This window comes from Somniosus microcephalus, chromosome 26 (assembly GCF_052327205.1).
Source record: "Somniosus microcephalus isolate GS21.2 chromosome 26, FLI_Smic_1.0, whole genome shotgun sequence".
Taxonomy (NCBI): domain Eukaryota; kingdom Metazoa; phylum Chordata; class Chondrichthyes; order Squaliformes; family Somniosidae; genus Somniosus; species Somniosus microcephalus.
In genome coordinates this window covers 1,422,175-1,444,334 of record NC_141012.1, presented here as the reverse complement: position 1 = coordinate 1,444,334, position 22,160 = coordinate 1,422,175, and the positions used below count along the sequence as shown (strand labels likewise).

General features: G+C 49.2%; 1 protein-coding gene across 1 annotated transcript in view; it reads right to left on the bottom strand.

The window, feature by feature from the left end:
* LOC147100194 (myelin protein zero-like protein 2) overlaps positions 1-19,916 on the bottom strand; it is a 30,597-nt gene extending 10,681 nt beyond the window's left edge. The window contains exon 1 of the mRNA XM_085967633.1: positions 19,742-19,916. Within this exon, the coding sequence (XP_085823759.1) occupies positions 19,742-19,793 (52 nt within the window). The 5' untranslated portion in view covers positions 19,794-19,916. The remainder of the gene's footprint in view (positions 1-19,741) is intronic.
* Positions 19,917-22,160: the final 2,244 nt, after the last annotated feature.

The following is a 22,160-nucleotide window of genomic DNA, read 5'->3' as shown; positions in this document are numbered from 1 at the left end:
CAGAAAGCCGCGAGGCGCCGCCATTTGCCACGAGGACCGCCAAGAGCGGCGTTGGCAGCAGTGCAAGGGAAGCACGCGAAATCCACAGGGCGCCGCCATTACTATTTAGAATGCTAGGAGCAGCGTTAGCAGCAGCGGGGGAAGAAGGAAAAGCGCGGGAGGCGCCATTTTAATCCATTGGGGAAGAAGGAAAAGCACGGGAGGCGCCATTTTAAACCACCCAAGATGCCGAAGAGTGGCAGCATCACTGCTTTCGACAACGAAATAGAAGACTGGACCACGTATGTGGAAAGAACTGAAGTGTACTGCAAGGCAAATGAGGTGGCCGATGAAAAGAAGGCGTTGGTATTATTGAATTTGATGGGCGCGAGAACGTACGGCCTATTGCGGAATTTAATTACCCCAGCTAAACCAATGGAGAAAAGCTTTGAAGAGATTGTCAATATCTTACAGGAACATCTAAACCCTACACCGCTGCTGATAGCAGAAAGATTCAAGTTCCATAAAAGAAACCAGCACAAAGACGAAAGTAATGCTGACTATCTTACGGAACTACGCAAGTTATCGAAACACTGCCAGTTCGGAGCAGGACTGGCAGATACCTTAAGGGATAAGTTTGTCTGCAGGCTCCAAAGTGAAGGAACCCAGAAACGACTACTTTCGGAAAAGGACCTTACGCTAGAAAAGGCTTTCAGCATTGCAGTATCCTACGAAGCAGCAGCACGGGGAGCTGTGGAAATACAACAGAAACCGCAAGAATATAGCACCAATGAAATGGCATATGGAGCAGAAAAGTGCTATCGCTGCGGCAGAACAACCCATGACCAGAAGGATTGCTGGTTTAAGGACAAAGTATGCAGGCAATGTGGAAAAGTGGGAAACATAGCACGAGTCTGCAGGTCGGGAAAGAAAACCAACACTAAAAGAACTACTAAGGAAAAGTACAAGAAAGTACAAAAGATGACGGACAGTAGTTCAGAAGATCAGAAGAGTGATAATGACTCCGGGAGCAGGAGACTAAGTTGTCTAAAGTTACACAACGTGATCGCAAAGGAGGATCACCGAACCAATTGGGTCACCCTCATGATAGCAGGGTCCCAAGTAAAGATGGAATTGGACACAGGATCAGCCCTAACAGTCATGAATCGACGAGACTACGAGTGGCTATTCTCACACATACCCTTGAAGGACACGTCCATTGTCTTGAAGACATATACGGGGCAAAAAATCTACCCCAGAGGAAAAATAAGGGTGCCCGTTAAATACAACAGCAAGGAAACACAGAAACTGTATCTATATATACTACAAGATGGAGGACCACCATTATTGGGATGTAAATGGATCCGAAAAATACAATTGGATTGGCATTCCATTCAGGCGCTAACTGTGGCTGACAAAAAGGATGACGACGTCACACTTGGACGACTGTCAAAAATTCTAACTGACGCGAAAGAGGTGTTCCAGCAAGGACTTGGGACTCTAAAAGGCATAACGGCAATGATAAAAATTGAAGATAACGCAAACCCAAAATTTTTTAAGGCCAGACCAGTACCGTATGCGATCCGCCCAGCCGTTGAAGCAGAGCTGGAGAGTCTGGAGCGTTCGGGTGTGCTGTCCAAGGTGGACTGGAGCGAGTGGGCCACACCCATCGTTCCTGTAATGAAGAAATCATTGAGCAGCACGCCTGGGGAGCCGAAGAAGGTTCGCATCTGTGGGGACTTTAAGGTAACTGTGAACCCAGTCCTTCACACAGTACAATATCCACTTCCGCGGATAGAAGATATTTTCGCCTCACTATCTGGCGGGAAACACTTTACGAAGGTTGATCTGGCCCAAGCGTATCTACAAATGGAGGTAGAAGAAGCATCTAGAAAATACCTCACGATAAACACTCACAAAGGTCTTTACCAGTACAACCGACTGGTATTCGGGGTAGTATCAGCTCCGGCTATTTGGCAGAGGGTGATGGAACAAGTCCTGCAAGGGATCCCGGGGACCCAGTGTTATTTGGACGACATCCTGGTTACGGGCGAAAATGACAGTGAACACCTTGCCAACCTGGAGCAGGTGCTCACTAGATTACAAGAATATGGGCTACGAGCCAACCGCCCCAAATGCGAGTTTTTCAGGAAACAAATCTCGCATTGTGGCCACGTGATTGATGAAGAGGGGTTACATAAGTCCCCAGACAAGATTGAGGCAGTAGTCAAGGCTCCAGCACCGGAAAATGTGTCGCAACTGAGGTCGTTCCTCGGGTTGGTGAACTACTACCATAAGTTCTTGCCAAATTTGTCTACAATTCTGCACCCACTGAACGCCCTGCTGCAAACTGGAGTAGCATGGAAATGGAGTGATGAGTGTAAGTGTGCCTTTCAGAAATGTAAATGCCTAATCACTTCAAAAGAAGTATTGGCCCACTACAATCCAACACTACCGATTCGGTTGGCATGTGATGCGTCTCCCTACGGCATTGGAGCGGTGCTGTCGCACAAATTCCTTGACAGTTCAGAGAGGCCAATAGCCTTTGTGTCACGCTCGTTAACCTCAGCAGAGCGTAACTACGCCCAGATTGACAGGGAGGCCCTCAGCCTGGTGTGGGGGGTGAAGAAGTTCAATCACTATCTGCACGGGCAGAAATTCACCTTACTGACTGATCACCAGCCTCTTGTCTCCATTTTTAACCCAAAGAAGGGCGTTCCGGTGATGACGGCGCAACGGCTGTAAAGATGGTCCCTTTTTCTAGGGGCACATCAATACGAAATAGAGTATAAGGGCACAAAACAGCATGAAAACGCTGATGGGCTGTCGCGCCTGCCGCTGCCTACGGTGGAGGAAGCACCTGCAGTGGACCCTGTTGAGATATTCCATTCGACCATAGTCGAATGTCTACCTGTTACAAACTCAAGTATAGAGAAGGAAACCCGAAATGACCCGACACGCTCTCTGGTCTATGATTTGACGGTGAAGGGATGGCCAGCACATGGCGACTCACTGTTGCCAGCATTCTCGCCAAGGAGAGAACAGCTGTCAGTGTGCCGGGAGACCTTGATGTGTGGATCCCGAGTGGTAATTCCACCCACGTTGAGAGATAGAGTGCTCAATGAGCTTCATGAGGGTCATCTGGGAGGGGTAAAAATGAAGAGCCTAGCCAGGGTGTTTGTGTGGTGGCCGGGAATCGATAAAGAAATCGAGGAAATGACCAAGAGCTGCACAGGATGCCAGAAAGTCCAAAACGCTCCACCACAGGCCCCGCTACACCCATGGGAGTGGCCCTCATCTCCATGGCAACGGGTACACATTGATTTTGCTGGTCCATTTATGGACTCAATGGCCTAGAAATTCACTATGGCCCCGCCAGCTGGCTAGCGCCCAAAAGTTAGCGCTGGGCGGGAAGCCTATAGCGATCGTCAGATATTCATTGTTAGCGCCCCAATTCGGAACCGGGCGCTATACCAGGGTGTGCCCGCCTCCGCTTGGGGCGCTGACACTGAATATCAGCGCTCTTGGCGCCGCTGCGCCAGCCGCTGCGGAGCGGCAGGCTGCGGTACTGCAGGCCTCCTCCTTCTCTTAAGGGGGAGCTGCCTGCAACGGGGAGATCGCCGCTGGAGAGTGCCGGCAAATGAGCCCGGCACCATGGAGAAGTGCCGGGCTCGCGGAAAGCAGCCGGCAATGCCGCGGGGGGGGGGGGTGGAGGAGGCCGGGGAAGGAGGTGCGGGCAGGCGGCCGCCGAAAAAGCGGCCGGCCGCACCTTCCGCTTTAAAGCGCCCCACTAAGGCAGCAGGATGGCCCCGTTTTCTGGTCGCTGTTTGCGGCCGCTTCGGAGGAGGCGGCCGCAACTAAATATGGGGATCGGGCCGGTTTCGGGGCGGAACCGGGGCACTGCGCACACCGATGACGTCATCGGTGCCAGCGCAGCGCTAACGGTTACCGCCGCCAATACCGCTGCGCTGAATATCTGCGCAAACTCATTTCTGGCGCAAAATCACGCTTTAGGCGTTAACTGGGCGCAAAGCTGGCAGCGCCTTAATGAATTTCTAGGCCAATGTTTTTAATCGCCGTGGATGCACGTTCGAAATGGCCAGAGGTCATCAAAATGTCCTCCACCACCATGGAGAAAACTATTACAGTCCTACGGACCATCTTCGCCAGGAATGGCTTGCCAGAACAGATTTGCTCCGACAATGGACCACAGTTTGTGTCCGAGGATTTCCGGAGGTTTTTGAGGAATAATGGGGTAAAGCATTACACATCTGCCCCATATCATCCAGCCACAAATGGATTGGCTGAGAGGTTTGTTCAAACCTTTAAAAAAGCAATAAAGACAATGTATAACGACAACATACCACTGCAACACAAGGTGGATAATTTCTTGTTTGCTTACCGGAATGCGACACATGCAGTCACCAACCAAGCTCCAGCCATGATGTTCTTTAACCGAAGGTTAAGATGTTGCCTGGATTTGCTCAAACCAAACATAAGACGAGATGTTGAGAATAAGCAATTCCAGCACATCAATGAGAAGCCAACCAGGAGCTTCAAGATAGGGCAACCAGTCTTGGCCCGCGACTACCGACAGAAAAATGGCAGCCAGGAACGATATGCACACGGCAGGGACCACTAATGTACACAATGGACGTTGGAGAGAGCATCGTGAGACGCCATGCTGACCAGATTCTAGAGTCACAGGAACAAATCAAACCCATGCCACGATCATACGCACCTGGTGATGAACCCGAAGTACAGATTGCGTCTACCTCAGAATCAGTGGTATTGGAAGCTGACGAATCAACCATGACAATGAGCCAGAATCGACTCCGCCGCAAGAACAGGATACTCGAGAAAGGCGCTATCCAGACAGGATCAGGAAGCCTCCTCAAAGACTGAATTTATAAATGATTACTTTCAGCTGATGTATATAGTACAAAGAAAATTGTAATTGTAATTAGTTATTATTTAACTGTTAAATGAATGTTATGTACTGTTTATCTAAAAGGGGAGGAATTGTAATGTATGTACCTTTAAGAGAGGAACTATCTTTTACAGCCCCTGTATACTGCAGTACCAGTAGTGACCACACCTGTATATAACACCGTGTAGTAATTTGTACAGTTAGTTCCAGCATCCCCTCTGTTCAGTAAACACCTGTTATTACCGTTCTCCTGCAGTCCGTGTGTTATTTATACGCGGACACTACAACTAAAACAGATTATCTGGTCATTATATCATTGCTGTTTGTGGGATCTTGCTGTGCGCATTTTGGCTGCCGCGTTTCCTACATTACAACAGTGACCACATTTCAAAAAGTACTTAATTAGCTGTGAAGCACTTTGGGACGTCCTGAGGTGGTGAAAGGTGCTATAGAAATGCAAGTCTTTCTTTTTTCTTTTATCATTAGTCTCCCTTCTAGCTTCTGCAAACTTCCTTTGGATAAGGTAGACAGAGAAAAGCTGTTCCCATTAGTTGATGGTACAAGGACTGGGGGACACAGATTTAAGATTTTGGGCAAGAGATACAGGGGGGATGTGAGGAAGAACTTTTTTACGCAGCGAGTGGTGAGGACCTGGAACTCGCTGCCGACGGAAGTGGTGGAAGCGGAGACACTCAATGTTTTCACGGGGAGACTGGATCGGCACTGGAGGGAAATAAAGTTGCAGGGCTCCGGGGATAGAGCGGGGGAATGGTGTAAAGTCTGTAGGTATTATGGCGAATTAATACACAGACTACAAGAGTAACTTTAACAGGACTTTACTATTCGAAGGTCAGGGCGAATCTGCCCAATAAATCCTGACACAGCACTTACATACCAGTGTGGTCACCGTCGGTATTACAGTATACAGCAGCCAAGATAAAGTAGTGCCACACCTAAAATAGTTCTCTTAAAGGTGGACGGTTACATACAATAGTTCTCTTAAAGGTAGAACAGTTACATACACTACAATCCTCCCTTTTTAGCTTACAACATACTTATTCCCCATTAACATAACATCATAACATATATACAACTTATGCAAAACAGTTCACAGATTCAGTCTCTCTGGAGGCTTCCTGACTCTGTCCGGATAACGCCTCGGTGGTGTAGTAGTTTTCGGCGGGGTAGTAGGTTCTTCTGGCAAGGTCGATTCGGCTTGAAGGACAGTGTCAGGTTCATCTGATTCTAGTATTACCAGATTGGAGGTAGGTGCTCTGGGTATCTCTGCTTCAACATTAGCCGTGTAAGGTTGTGGAGTAGGTTGGTCCTTTGTGGATGACCCTATGATCTGGTCAACATGTCGCCTTATGATGCTGTCACCAATGTCCACGGTATACATCAGCGGCCCTAGCCTTTTCCCAATAGTTCCAGGCTGCCATTTCTCGGTACGGTAGTCCCGGGCCAAAACTTGTTGACCTATCTGAAAGGATCTAGTTGGCCTTTCATTCATGCCCTGAAATTGCCGGTTCTCTACGTCCCTTCTGACGTTTGGCTTAATCAAATCCAGCCGGCATCTTAGTCTTCTATTGAAAAACATCATGGCGGGAGTTTGGTTTGTGACCGCATGTGTTGCATTCCTGTACGCCAACAAGAAGTTATCTACCTTATGTTGTAGGTTGATGTCTTCATTACCCATGGCCTTTATGGCCTTCTTGAAGGTCTGGACAAACCTTTCAGCTAATCCATTGGTGGCGGGATGGTATGGGGCTGACGTGTAGTGCTTGACCCCATTCCTTTTTAAGAACTTCCTGAATTCTTCGGACACAAATTGCGGTCCATTATCAGAACAGATCTGTTCCGGCAGGCCATTCCTAGCAAATATGGTCCGTAATACTGTGATGGTTTTTTCCGTGGTGGTGGAGGACATCTTTATTACCTCCGGCCACTTGGAGTGTGCATCCACCGCGATTAGAAACATTGAGTCCATAAATGGACCAGCAAAGTCGACGTGTACCCTTTGCCAAGGAGATGAGGGTCACTCCCATGGATGCAGAGGAGCTTGTGGTGGCGCGTTTTGGACCTTCTGGCATCCTAGACAGCTCTTGGTTATTTCTTCGATGTCTCCATCAATACCTGGCCACCACACAAACGCTCTTGCTAGGTTCTTCATTTTCACTCCACCCAGATGCCCCTCGTGAAGCTCCTTTAGCACCTTATGCTGAAGTTTGGGTGGAATCACCACTCTAGATCCACACATCAAGGTTCCTCGGCACACTGACAGCTGTTCTTTTCTTTGCGAAAATGCGGGCAGCGTTGGTTCGCCATGTGCTGGCCATCCCTCCACCGTTAAATCGTAGACTCGTGAGAGAGTCGGATCATTTCTTGTTTCATTTTCGATCATCGAATTTGTTACTGGTAGACATTCCACTATGGATGAGTAGAACATCTCTACCGGGTCCACTGTAGCCGCCTCTTCTACTACTGGCAACAGTAGGCGCGATAACCCATCAGCATTTCCATGCTGTTTGGACCTTTTGTATTCGATGTCATATTGGTGTGCCCCAAGTAACACGGACCACCTCTGTAGCCTTTGCGCTGTCATAGTGGAAACGGCCTTGTTAGGGTTGAATATGGACACCAACGGCTGGTGGTCTGTCAGTAATGTGAACTTCTTGCCCTGCAGGTAATGATTGAATTTCTTTACTCCCCACACAAGGCTGAGGGCCTCCCTATCTATCTGAGCATAATTTCGCTCAGCGGAGGTCAATGATTGGGACGCAAATGCGACTGGCCTTTCCGAGCCATTTGGTAACTTGTGTGAAAGTACTGCTCCAATTCCATAAGGGGAAGCATCACAAGCTAGACGAAGAGGTAACGTTGGGTTGAAATGAGCCAACACTTCCTCAGAGGTAATCAACGCCTTGCTTCTGTGAAAGGCCTTCTTACAGTCCTCGCTCCACTTCCATGGTACTTCTTTCCGCAACAGAGCATTCAGCGGATGCAGCACCATGGATAGATTTGGCAGAAACTTGTGGTAATAATTAATCAACCCCAGAAACGATCTCAACTGTGATACATTTTCCGGAGCGGGGGCCTTCACGACAGCTTCTATCTTGTCAGGTGACTTGTGCAGCCCCTCTTGGTCAATGACATGACCGCAGTACGAGATCCGTTTCTGGAAGAACTCACATTTCTGGCGATTAACTCGAAGGCCATATTCCTTCAACCTGGTGAGCACCAGTTTCAAATTTGCGAGGTGTTCCTCCTCGTCCTCTCCTGTAATCAGGATATTGTCCAAGTAACACTGAGTGCTTGGAATCCCCTGTAAGACCTGCTCCATGGCCCTCTGCCAAATTGCTGGAGCCGAAGCTACTCCAAAAACCAGTCTATTATAACGATACAAGCCTCTGTGTGTGTTGATTGTGAGATACTGGCGCGACTCTTCCTCGACTTCCATTTGTAAGTATGCTTGTGCCAGGTCTATCTTGGTGAAGTGTTTCCCGCCAGACAATGAAGCAAAGATATCCTCAATCCGCGGAAGCGGGTATTGTACCGTGTGAAGCACCGGATTAACTGTGATCTTGAAGTCTCCGCAGATGTGGACCTTTCCCGGTCCCCCTGGCTTGTTACTTGATGAAGACTTCATGACGGGAACAATGGGCGTGGCCCACTCACTCCAGTCCACCTTAGACAGTACCCCTGAACGTTCAAGCTCTTCCAGTTCTGCCTCCACAGCAGGTCATATCGCGTAAGGTACCGATCTGGCTTTGAAAAATTTTGGGCTTGCATGTTCTGCAATCTTGATTTTTGCCTTAATTCCTCTCAGTGTTCCCAGTCCTTGCTGAAATACCTCTTTAGCTTCGTCCAATATTCTGGACAACCGTTCAGGTTTGACATCTTCCTTTCCGGAATCTACCGTCATTGTGTTTAGTGAGTGCCAGTCTATCTTTATTTTCCTGATCCACTCCCGTCCCAGAAGTGGTGGACCTCCCTCGGGTAGCACATACATGTCCATTCCTCGGTGATCTTTGCCCTTGTGTCTCACCTTGACTTTTATCTTTCCGATGGGGTATACTTTATGCCCCGTGTATGTCTGCAATACTATCTCCGTATCCCGTAGGGGAATATGTTTGAACAACTTTTTGTAATCTTGCTTATTCATGACCGTCAACGCCGATCCGGTGTCCACTTCCATTTTCACTTGGACTTTTGCAATCTGTAGTGTGACCCAGATAGTTTGTCGGTCAGCTTCTTTACTCACATTGTGAATCCTCAGACTACCCAGTTCCTTGCTGTTGGAGTCTGAATCCGAATTCTGTTCATCTGTACTCTTCCCAGTCACCTTATGTACCTTTCTGTACTTCTTCTGTGGTGACTTATTATTGCTGGTCTTCTTTCCTGACCGGCATACTTTAGCTATGTGACCAGGCTTGCCACATTTCCTACATTCCTGGTTTTTAAACCAGCATTGGTTCTGATCGTGTGTTATCTTCCCACAACGATAACATTTCGTTGTACCCGAAGTCATTTGATCCATACTGAGTACCGCTGTCTTCCACTGCATTTCCGCCGTGCCTCTCGCTGCGGCTTCGTGCGATGCTGCAATAAGGACAGCCTTCTCAAGTGTAAGATCGTTCTCTTTGAGCAGTCGTTTTTGTATTCCTTCCTTCGACATTCCGCACACGAACTTGTCTCTCAGTGCCTCTGACAGATTTACCCCAAACTGGCAGTATTTTGCTAGTCTACGCAGTTCAACCAGGTACTCTGCGTTGCTTTCCTCTTTTAGTTGCGTTCTCACGTAAAATTTAGATCGTTCCGCTAACATCAGTGGTGCGGGGTTCAAATGATCCTTCAGGACAGCAACAATATAAGCGAAAGACTGATCCGCCGGTTTAGCTGGTGATAGAAGATGCTTCAATAACCCGTATGTCTTCGCACCCATTGAGTTTAGTAAGGTTAGAGCTTTGTCATAATTTGCTATCTTATTGACCTTACAATATATCTCGATGCGTTCTACATACGTGGCCCAATCTTCCACATCGGAATCGAAACCGTTGATGTTACTACGCTTAGGCATCTTCACCCTCTTCCTGAGAAACAACAACGAAATATTTCTTTAACTTTTTTTTTCCAAAATGGCGGTTTCCCGCTTCTGTCTTCTTCCCCGCCTACTGGCGGCTTCCCGCGTTTCTTCCCCTGGCGGGAGGGGTAAGCTTTTCCCTCGGGCGACGACCGCTGGCTTTCGGGGTTCGCAGCCTGCGCGTCGGCTTCAGTGCGTTCCTTGTTCCCTTTTCTCGGCAGGGCAACCGGCGCTGGTACAACCTGTTGGCGGCGAACAGTTTCAGCCGCTGGGCTGGATCTCGCTCAGTCTCCCTCGCTCGGGCTCTGTCTCTCCCGCTCGCTCGGGCTCTGTCTCTCCCTCAGCGGCTTCCAATCGCGCCTCCCAGCCCTCTCGCAGTCTGGTGCTTTCCTCCCTGGCTGCGGCTGAGTTCTCCGCGATTTATTTATTTTTATATCTTCCCGCGCCTTACGATCCCGGTCGCAGCGCTTCGTGGCCTCGGTCGCTGCCCGGCCTTTTTCACTCCAATCGCGCCTCCCAGCCCTCTCGCAGTCCGGTGCTTTCCTCCCCGGCTGTGGCTGAGTTCACCGCGGTTTATTTATTTTTATATCTTCCCGCGCCTTATGATCCCGGTCGCAGCGCTTCGTGGCCTCGGTCGCTGCCCGGCCTTTTTCGCCGGTCACGGTCTAGCTGTCTCACGACGCCGTTGCGTCTCCCAGCCCGCTTGTACCGCGGCTTCCGTGCTCCACGCTGCCCCAGTCTCAGCGCCTCTGGGCCCGACTTCTGTCCGGCTCCTTTCCCCCGACCGTGGTCGAGTTCACCGCCCTTATCCTCCGTTTATTTTTTTATTTTCCCTTTACTCACAGTCACCGTGGCCGACTTGCTTCTCGTGCTGATCGGCTCACTCACCACCGTGGCAGAAGGGACAATCAGTGCCTGTTGCTGATGGAAGGCTTCGTGTCTGAATTCTTCCTTCTTCCTTGCTCTGCAGACTCGAGTTTTCTCTCAGCAGAACGACGAGGGCGGGTGCCTCTTCTCGACGCTCGTTAACTGCTTCGGAAGTATTGTTGCCGCAGGGTAAGATCGAACTCGTCGCCACTGTAAATTCTGTAGGTATTATGGCGAATTAATACACAGACTACAAGAGTAACTTTAACAGGACTTTACTATTCGAAGGTCAGGGCGAATCTGCCCAATAAATCCTGACACAGCACTTATATACCGGTGTGGTCACCGTCGGTATTACAGTATACAGCAGCCAAGATAAAGTAGTGCCACACCTAAAATAGTTCTCTTAAAGGTGGACGGTTACATACAATATAGTTCTCTTAAAGGTAGAACAGTTACATACACTACAAATGGGACTGACTGGATTGCTCTACATAGAGCTGGCACGGACTCGATGGGCCGAATGGCCTCCTTCTGTGCCATAATGACTCTATGAGATGCATTTAAGGGGAAGCTAGATAAGTACATGAGAGAGAAAGGAATAGAAGGAGATGCTGATAGGGTGAGATGAAGTAGGGTGGAAGGAGGCTCGTGTGGAGCAGAAAAACCGGCACGGACCTGTTGGGTCGAATGGCCTGTTTCTGTGCTGTAGACTCGCTGCAATGGTCAAAAGTCCAACACCTTTTGTTTCATTTAGTCCCTTAGCCTCAACTCAGCTTTGTTCCCTCCTCCTGCTCTGTACCAACACACCAATTCCTTGTGATCAGATAATGTAGCATGCTCAAATCGAGTGATAGCAATCAGCCAATGGCCACGCAGTCCTCCAAACCTCAGCCAATGGCCACGCAGCCCTCCAAACCTCAGCCAATGGCTACTCTTCACAGGAAAAGGAGGCCATTCTGCCCCTCGTGCTATGTGCTATCCAGAGAGAGTTTACCACCCGTTGTTTGTGTCCAGCTGCCTGTTTCTCTGGTACAGATTCACAGATGATGCCATTTTATAAATTACCCGCACAATCTCCAGCATGTCTGAGCCGAGTCCAGTGGCATCCATAGGAATTGCTGACTAGCCGGGCCTGTTGCTACGCCGACAGTGTTTTACCCGCATGCACTAACTTTACTGTTTAACACTCAGTGCGGGTAAATGGACAATTACTCGACAAACAAGGTTAAAGTTCACGTGAAAGATGAACAGAGAGGTCACAGGCCCAACGACGGTGTCAATTACTCACTCACTAATCAGAAATGCGATTATCCCCATGGGTTAATGAACGACACTGGACAGTGATTGCTGCACACTATTCCACTATAGAGATTATCACATCCGAACCCAACCCTGTCTTTATCCGGAATCTGATCAAACTCTTTCCAGCCGGAGTAACTGAGCAGGAGCAGTTCCCCCGACACACTTTCTCCTTTCCCCAGCCAGTGGTGTGAGGCCCCAGCCGAGATCAGCTCACTCCAGATCGGGGTCTCAACCTGGGGCTTTCTGCTCTCCATGGTTCAGTGCCCTCACCCACCCACCGGGCAGTGCCCTCACCCACCCACCCACCGGGCAGTGCCCTCACCCACCCACCCACCGGGCAGTGTCCCCACCCACCCACCGGGCAGTGCCCTCACCCACCCACCCACCGGGCAGTGCCCTCACCCACCCACCGGGCAGTGCCCTCACCCACCCACCGGGCAGTGTCCCCACCCACTGGGCAGTGCCCTCACCCACCCACCGGGCAGTGCCCTCACCCACCCACTCACCGGGCAGTGCCCTCACCCACCCACCCACCGGGCAGTGTCCCCACCCACCGGGCAGTGCCCTCACCCACCCACCCACCGGGCAGTGTCCCCACCCACCCACCGGGCAGTGCCCTCACTCACCCACCCACTGGGCAGTGCCCTCACCCACCGGGCAGTGTCCCCACCCACCCACCGGGCAGTGCCCTCACTCACCCACCGGGCAGTGTCCTCACTCACCCACCCACCGGGCAGTGTCCCCACCCACCCACCGGGCAGTGCCCTCACTCACCCACCGGGCAGTGCCCTCACTCACCCACCCACCGGGCAGTGCCCTCACTCACCCACCAGGCAGTGCCCTCACTCACCCACCAGGCAGTGCCCTCACCCACCCACCCACCGGGCAGTGTCCCCACCCACCCACCGGGCAGTGCCCTCACTCACCCACCGGGCAGTGCCCTCACCCACCCACCCACCGGGCAGTGTCCCCACCCACCCACCGGGCAGTGCCCTCACTCACCCACCCACCGGGCAGTGCCCTCACTCACCCACCCCCCGGCAGTGCCCTCACTCACCCACCGGGCAGTGCCCTCACCCACCCACCCACCGGGCAGTGCCCTCACCCACCCACCGGGCAGTGCCCTCACCCACCCACCGGGCAGTGCCCTCACTCACTCACCCACCGGGCAGTGCCCTCACCCACCCACCGGGCAGTGCCCTCACCCACCCACCGGGCAGTGCCCTCACTCACCCACCAGGCAGTGCCCTCACCCACCCACCGGGCAGTGCCCTCACTCACCCACCCACCGGGCAGTGCCCTCACTCACCCACCCACCGGGCAGTGCCCTCACTCACCCACCCACCGGGCAGTGCCCTCACTCACCCACCCACAGGGCAGTGCCCTCACCCACCCTCCGGGCAGTGCCCTCACTCACCCACCCAACCAACAAGGATACACAGTGGGTTTTTGAGCCAAGGTCTGTCCTGCAGTGGAAGCTGGAGCAGCCCAGGATAGTTTTGTATCTGGGTTTTTTTCACGGGCAGTCTCTGATTGCAGCCATTTCACTGTGGGGGAGGGGAAGGGTCAAGCGAAGGTTATCCGCTGTTTCATTGAAGGAAAAAACAAACAGGAAACCATCCTCTCTGGCCATTCCCCAGTGTCCCTGGATGGTCAGATCAGAGGTCACCGAGTGTTCCCACAGGCAGGTCGTCCAACCTCGGTCAGTTTGTGAGTGACCCAGTGAACTCGCACTAAGTCCCGTTCCCCCATCACCCCTGTGCTCACTGATCTACATTGGCTCCTGGTTAAGCAACACCTTGATGTTAAAATTCTCATCCTTGTTTCCAAATCCCTCCACGGCCTCACCCCATCCTTTCTCCATAACCTCCTCCAGCCCTACAACCCTCTTAAGATCTCTGCACTCCTCCAATTCTGGCCTCTTGCACATTCTTGATTTTAATCACTCCCCCATTGGCAGCTGTGCCTTCAGCTACCTGGGCCCCAAGCTCTGGAATTCCCTCCCTAAACCTCTCGCTCCTCCTTTAAGACGTTCCTTAAAACCGACCTCTTTGACCAAGCTTTTGGTCACCTGCCCTAATATCTCCTTACGGGGCTCGGTGTCACATTTTGTTTGACAATGCTCCTGTGAAGTGCCTTGGGATGTTTTACTACATTAAAGGCAAGTTGTTGAAAAAAGGGGTGAGAATTAAACTCAGTCTCACGTGGCAAAGTTCAATCACGTGCCGTACGAGCTCAGAGATACGGCGCTCACACCGACTCATTCCCCGCGACCACTCGTCCCGATAACCCCGCTCAGCACTCCCCACCACACGGTACAGGCGCTGCACCTCTACAATGTACCTTCCCACTGTAATGTAGCAACAGATACGACACGATTGAGGGGTTCCTCACGTACAGATACAATTAAACACAAGCCGAGCGCAGGAATAGGAACAGGAGGCCATTCAGCCCCTTGAGCCTTTTCCGTCATTCAATGAGATCATGGCTGACTCATAACTCCTTCCACCTGCCTTGGTTCTGTAACCCCTAACACATAATAATAAGGAGTTGGAGATGACTTAACAGTCTGGAATGTTACAGACATGTTTATCTCGAGTACTTTGTGCGATCCAAATGCCAACATGTTCTAACACGAATATCGCAAGGCAGCTTCACCGAGAGTTTCTACCCTGTGTGGGGCCTGGGGCTCTGCTGTTTAACATATGAATTAGGAGCAGGAGTCGGCCACTCGGCCCCTTGAGCCTGCTCCGCCATTCAATAAGATCATGGCTGATCTGATTACTCCACATTACAACACTTTGTTTCCCAGAAGCACAGCCTGACTGGGAGCTGATGCAAACAGAGCTGAAGAATCATACACAGGATTACACAGGGTATATGGCACAGAAACAGGCCATTCGGCCCAACCAGTCCATGCCGGCGTTTATGCTCCACTCGAACCTCCTCCCGTCTTTCCTCATCTAAATCTATCAGCATAACCCTCTATTCCCTTCTCCCTCGTATGTTTGTCTAGCCTCCCCTTAAATGCATCTATAAGATTCGCTTCAACCACTCCCTGTGGTAGCGAGTTCCTCATTCTCACCACTCTCTGGGTAAAGAAGTTTCTTCTGAATTCCCTATTGGATTTCTTGGTGACTATCTTATATTGATGGCCTCTAGTTATGCTCTTCCCCACAAGTGGAAACACTCTCTCTGTATCCACTCTATCAAAATCTTTCATAATTTTAAAGACCTCTATTAGGTCACCCCTCAGCCTTCTGTTTTCAGAGAAAAGAGACCCAGCCTGTTCATCCTTTCCTGATATGTACACCCTCACATTTCTGGTATCATCCTTGTAAATCTTCTCTGTACCCTCTCCAGTGCCTCTATATCCTTTTTATATAATATGGCGACCAGAACTGTACGCAGTACTCCAAGTGTGGTCTAACCAAGGTTCAATACAGGTTTAGCAAAACCTCCCTACTTTTCAATTCTATCCCTCTGGAAATAAACCCTAGTGCTTGGTTTACTTTTTTTTTTAAACAGCCTTGCTAACCTGTGTCGCAACTTTTAGTGATTTGTGTATTTGTACTCTGAGATCCCACCCAGACTCGCACCCTCCAAGTAATGTGACCTCCCTATTCTTCCTACCAAAATGTAATACCTCACATTTATCTGTGTTGAACTGCATTTGCCAATTATATGCCCATTCTGCAAGTTTATTAATGTCCTCCTGTAATTTGTTGCAGTCCTCCTCAGTATTGACTAATTTGGTGTCATCCGCAAATTTAGAAATTGTGTTTTAGATTCCAAAGTCTAAATTGTGAACCACAGTGGTCCCAGCACTGATCCTTGTGGAACACCACTACCCACCTTCTGCCACTGTGAATAGCTAACATTTACTCCCACTCTCTGCTTTCTGTATTGAAGCCAGCCAGCAATCCATTCTGCTACTTGTCCCCTGACTCCGCATTCTCTGACCTTGTTCATCAGTCTATTATGTGGTACCTTATCGAAGCCTTTTGAAAATCTAGATAAATTACATCTACTGCATTACCCTTGTCTACTCTCTCTGTTACCGCTTCAAAAAATTCAATGAGGTTAGTCAAGCAAGACTTTCCTTATTGAAATCCATGCTGACTATTCATTACTTTGTTTTTGGTTTCTAGATGTTCTTCTATTTTCTCCTTTAGTAGGGATTCCATTATTTTTCCTACCACCGATGTTAAGCTGACTGGTCTATAATTCCCTGGACATATTCTATTCCCCTTCTTAAATATAGGTGTTACGTTAGCTATCCACCCGTCCTCTGGCACTGCACCTTTTTCTAATGAATTATTAAATATGTGTAGTAATGCCTCTGCTATCTCTTCCCTAGATTCTTTTAAAATGTGTGGATGTAATCCATCCAGACCAGGGGTTTTATCCTCTTTGAGTTTGATTAGTTTATTTAATATATCCCCTTTTTTTATTTTAAATGCACTTATCTCATTACTAATCTCATCAGCCAATGCCATGTCCACCTGTTCTATCTCCCTGGTAAATGCCGAAGCAAAATAATGATTTAATATTTCTGCCATCTCGCTATTGTTACCTGTGGTATTGTCCTGTCTATCCCTTAATGGCCCTATTCCCATCCCAACCTTACTTTTTTTATTGATGTGCCTGTAAAATATTTTACTATTTTATGTTCCTTGATAATTTAATTTCATAGTTCCTCTTTGCCTTCCTAATTGTTTTTTTGACTTCTCTCCTAATCTCTTCATATTCTCCCTAATCATGCACTCTCCTGCTGTCTATGTACTTAATGTTTGCCTCTTTCCTTACCCTAAATTTTTCCCTTATGGCTTTATTCATCCGTGGACTCTCATTAGTGTTTAGTTTGTTCTTTCCTTTTAGCGGAATATATTTTCCTGCACTCTGTTGAACACCATTTTAAATGTTTCCCATTGCTGTTCCACATCGTTGTTTGCCAATATTGTTGCCTATTTTATTTTCCCAAGTTCTATTTTCAGCCCCTGAAAATCAACTTTTCTACAATCTATTTCCCTGGCTTTCATCATACTTATGTCCTCCTCAATTATTATCTTAAAGCGTGTTATATTATGGTCACTATTGCCTAGATGTTCCCCTACGTTTATTCCTCTTATCTGCTCTGGTTCATTCCCCATTACTAGATCCAATATCGAATCCTCCCTTGGGCTTTTTACATATTGGGTTAGAAAGGAGTCCTGTACACATTGTAGGAACTCCATTCCCTTATCCCCTTTACCTACCTCTTCTGTCCAATTAATATCGGGGTAGTCGAAATCCCCCATGATTATTATTCTATTTTTTTTACTCAATTCCCTAATTTGTCTGCATATTTCTTCCTCCACCTCCCTTCCACTATTAGGTGGTCTGTAGACTACACCTATTAGTGTGATTGATCCTTTATTATCTTTTATCTCTATCCATATGGATTCTATTTTTGTCTTGCTGATAGCTATGTCACTTTTTTCTACTGCCATTATGTTATCCCTAATAAGTACAGCTACTCCACCGCCCCTTTTTCCTTCTCTATATTTTCTAAATATGTTATACCCTGCAATGTTTAATTCCCAGTCCTGATCTGTCGGTAGCCATGTCTCAGTAATCCCTACTATGTCTGGTTCCTCGCAATGCGTGATTGCCTCCAGCTCCCCTATTTTATTACGGACACTGTGTGCATTGCGCTTAACTCATTTTTAATGGGATTTCCTCTCATTTTATGTTTAACAATCTTTTCAGACTCCTGTTCTATAACTCTATTTATTCCCTTGCCATCAATGTCCTCCCTTTACTTTATTCTTTCCTGCTTTGTTTATAATTAGGTTGGTTACGTTTCTTGTAGATCCCTCCCCCCATCATACTAGTTTAAAGCCTTTGCCACCATATCAAGAAACGGCTGAGCACACTGGATACAGCAAAGGCTATGGGCCCTGACAACATCCCGGCTATCGTGCTGAAGACTTGTGCTCCAGAACTAGCCACACCTCTTTCCAAGCTGTTTCAGTACAGCTACAACACTGGCATCTATCCGACAATGTGGAAAACTGCCCAGGCATGTCCTGTCCTCAAAAAACAGGACAAATCCAACCCGCTCAATTACTGCCCCATCAGTCTACTCTCAATCATCAGCAAAGTGATGAAAGGGGTCACCGACAGTGCTATCAAGCGGCACTTACTCACCAATAACCTGCTCGCTGATGCCCAGTTTGGGTTCCGCCAAGACCACTCGGCTCCAGATCTCATTACAGCCTTGGTCCAAACATGGATAAAGGAGCTGAATTCCAGAGGTGAGGCAAGAGTGACTGCCCTTGACATCAAAGCAGCATTTGACCGAGTGTGGCATCAAGGAGCCCAAGTAAAACTGAAGTCAATGAGAATCAGGGGGAAAATGCTTCATTGGCTGGAGTCATACCTAGCACAAAGGAAGATGGTTGTGGTAGTTGAAGGTCAATCATCACAGCCCCAGGACATCGCTGCAGGAGTTCTTCAGGGCAGTGTCCTAGGCCCAACCATCTTCAACTGCTTCATCAATGACCTTCCCTCCAACATAAGGTCAGAAATAGGATGTTCGCTGATGACTGCACAGTGTTCAGCGCCATTCACAACTCCCGTCCAAGTCACACACCATTCTGACTTAGAAGTATATCGCCGCTGGGTCAAAATCCTGGAACTCCCTCCCTAACAGCACTGTGGGAGTACCTTCACCACACGGACTGTAGCGATTCAAGGCGGCGACTCACCACCACCTTCTCAAGGGCAATTAGGGATGGGCAATAAATGCCGGCCTTGCCAGCAACACCCACATCCCATAAGCGAGTTTTAAAAAAACTCCCTATTTACCCTTTCTGGTAGGACACAGGTCCCATCCCGGTTCAGGTGGAGCCCATACATCGGTACAACCCCTTCCTGTCCCAGAACTGGTGCCAATGGCCCATGAAAAGGAACCCCTCTTTCCCACACCAGCCCTTTAGCCATGTGTTAATTCTCCTGATCTGTCTGTTTCTAAGCCAATTTGCACGTGGCTCTGGCAATAATCCAGAGATTATTACCCTTGAGGTCCTGCTTTTTAATTTAGATCCTAACTCCTGATACTCTTTCAGCAGGACCTCCCTCCTGTTCCTACCTGGACCCCCTCCCTGTTCCTACCTATGTCGTTTGTTCCAACGTGGACCATGACAATTGGATTTGCCCCCTCACTTTTCAAGTTCTTCTCCAGCCGCCCTGAGATATCCCTTACCCTGGCACTGGGTAGGCAACACTCCCTTCGGGATTCTCGTTCTTGGCTGCAGAGGACGCTACCTATCCCCCGAATTATAATCAGCAATAGGAAAAAGCTTTAAAAATAACTCACACACCCCACCAACCAAAACCTGTTCTACAACCTCCAGAACCAAGATTGAAAGAAACTCTCTTCCTTCCCTTGATTGACTGGGGGTCCCCTGAATTGACAGGGGTTCAGGGAATCCCCTTCTTGGCTCATGGTAACCGGACCCCAAACTAGATCCAGCCCCAGCCCCCTGATCCTCAGCCCCGCTCCCTGTGCTCGGAGCCACTCTCCTCTGACTCACCTGCGAGAGTCGCCGCCAGGAACAGAGGCCAGGGCGGGTTATGGGGGTACATGGGGCCACTGGGTCGGATCCGCTTTCACTGCTTTTCCAGGCTTTAATCTGGATGTCGATGTGGAGCTGGCAGGTCAGATCGGGAAGACTGTGGGCGGGCGAACCAGTCGCAGAATGCAGCACCGGGACCTGAGCCAAGAGGTAGGGCCCACCCTCTTAAAAGGGTAATGCGAAACTTTATCTGAGAAATTCGGTAAAGTTCCCAGAAAGTTTCTGCTTTGTAATAGTGGAACTTTATTTTAGTTTTTATGCGCGGTGTAAGAGTACCCGAGTCTCCTTTGATTTAAAAAAAACCATGTTGCATTGTATAAAATATAATTATTAGAGAGTGACAATTTTAAATCAGAGAAAAGATTTTAAATCTTTCCTTTAATGCATTCTGTGCAGATCTCAGTCAGGGGGAGTGATTAAAGCAGTAAAATTGGACTCAGTGCCTTGGACTCTGATAATATCAGCAGCCAATGACAACACCTGATGCCAACACTCAGAATCACAGAAACCCCACAGTGCAGATCGAGGCCATTTCGGCCCATCGAGCCTGCACCAACACATATCCCACCCGATCCCCGTAACCCCTACACCAACACATATCTCACCCTATCCCTGTAACCCCACGTATTTAATCCCCCTAACACTAAGGGTCAATTTATCATAGCTAATCAACCTAACCCACACACAGAGAAAGGGCAACAAACACACAGGGTCCTGCCCCAGCTGTTTGCAAACTGTTGAGTTGGAAGATGTTTATTTTTTTATAAACTCCTCATTCCCAAAATTAGTTTTCTAAATCACTCAAAAATATTACAGAAAAATAACATTTTAAGGGAAGTTGAAAAGATTCTGCTTTTTGGGGTCACTTCCTGTGATCTCTTCGCAGACTCTCACTGACCCCCCCAACCCACCTCATCCCCCCAACCCACCTCACCTCCCCCTCCCCCTCCAACCCACCTCCTCACCCTCCCCCCACCTCACCTCCCTCGCCCCAACCCACCTCACCTCCCCTCCCCCCAACCCACCTCACCCCTCCCCAACCCACCTCCCCCTCCCCCCAACCCACCTCACCCCCCCCAACCCACCTCCCCTCCCCACCCAACCCCAACCTCACCCTCCCCCCCCAACCCACCTCACCCCACTCCCCCCCAAACACGCCTCACCCCCCAACCCACCTCCCCCTCCCCCCCAACCCACCTCACCCCTCCCCCAACCCACCTCCCCTCCTCCCCCCAACCCACCTCACCCCCTCCCCAACCCACCTTCACCCCTCCCCCAACCCACCTCCCCCCTCCCCCCCAACCCACCTCCCCCTCCCCCCAACCCACCTCACCCCCCCCAACCCACCTCACCCCCTCCCCAACCCACCTCACCCCTCCCCCAACCCACCTCACCCCTCCCCAACCCACCTCACCCCCTCCCCAACCCACTCACCCCTCCCCCCAACCCACCTCACCCCTCCCCCTGTGTGATGAGGCATTGCCAACTCTCCAGGAATGCCCTGGAGTCTCCAGGAATTCAGGATTAATCTCCAGGACACTGCTGGGTGCAACTCCGGGAGAACAATCATCGGGGCATTCAAATAATTGTGGGGTTTTTTCATTTTCTTTGCACATTTTCATTTATTAATTATAAAAATATTGGAGCTGGGGAAGGCTGTTTGATTGGACGAGGCGGTTGGAGGTGGGAGGTCATGTGGTGAAACCTCCATGAATAGAATCTTAAAATTCTTGTATTTATGATTTTCAACACAGATAAATGTCAGGTGTTACATTTTGGTAAGAAAAATAGGGAGTCACTTATTACTGGGAAAATAGGAATCTAAGTGAGGCAGAAGAGCAAAGGGATCTGGGAGAACAAATACACAAATCACTAAAAGTTGCGACACAGGTTAACAAAGCCATAAAAAAAGCAAACCAAGCACTAGGGTTTATTTCTAGAGGGATAAAACTCTAGGGCTAAACTTGTATTGAACCTTGGCTAGACCACACTTGGAATACTGTGTACAATTCTGCTCACCATATTATAAAAAGGATATTTTGAAACATACAAAATTCTTACAGGGCTTGACAGGGTAGATGCTGGGAGGATGTTTCCCCTGGCTGGAGAGTCTAGAACCAGGGGTCAGTCTTAGAATAAGGGGTCGGCCATTTCACAGAATCACAGAAACCCCACAGTGCAGATAGAGGCCATTTCGGCCCATCGAGCCTGCACCGACACATATCCCACCCTATCCCCGTAACCCCACGTATTTAATCCCCCTAACACTAAGGGTCAATTTATCATAGCCAATCAACCTAACCCGCACATCTTAGGACTGAGATGAGGAGGAATTTCTTCACTCAGAGGGCGGTGAATCTTTGGAATTCTCTACCCC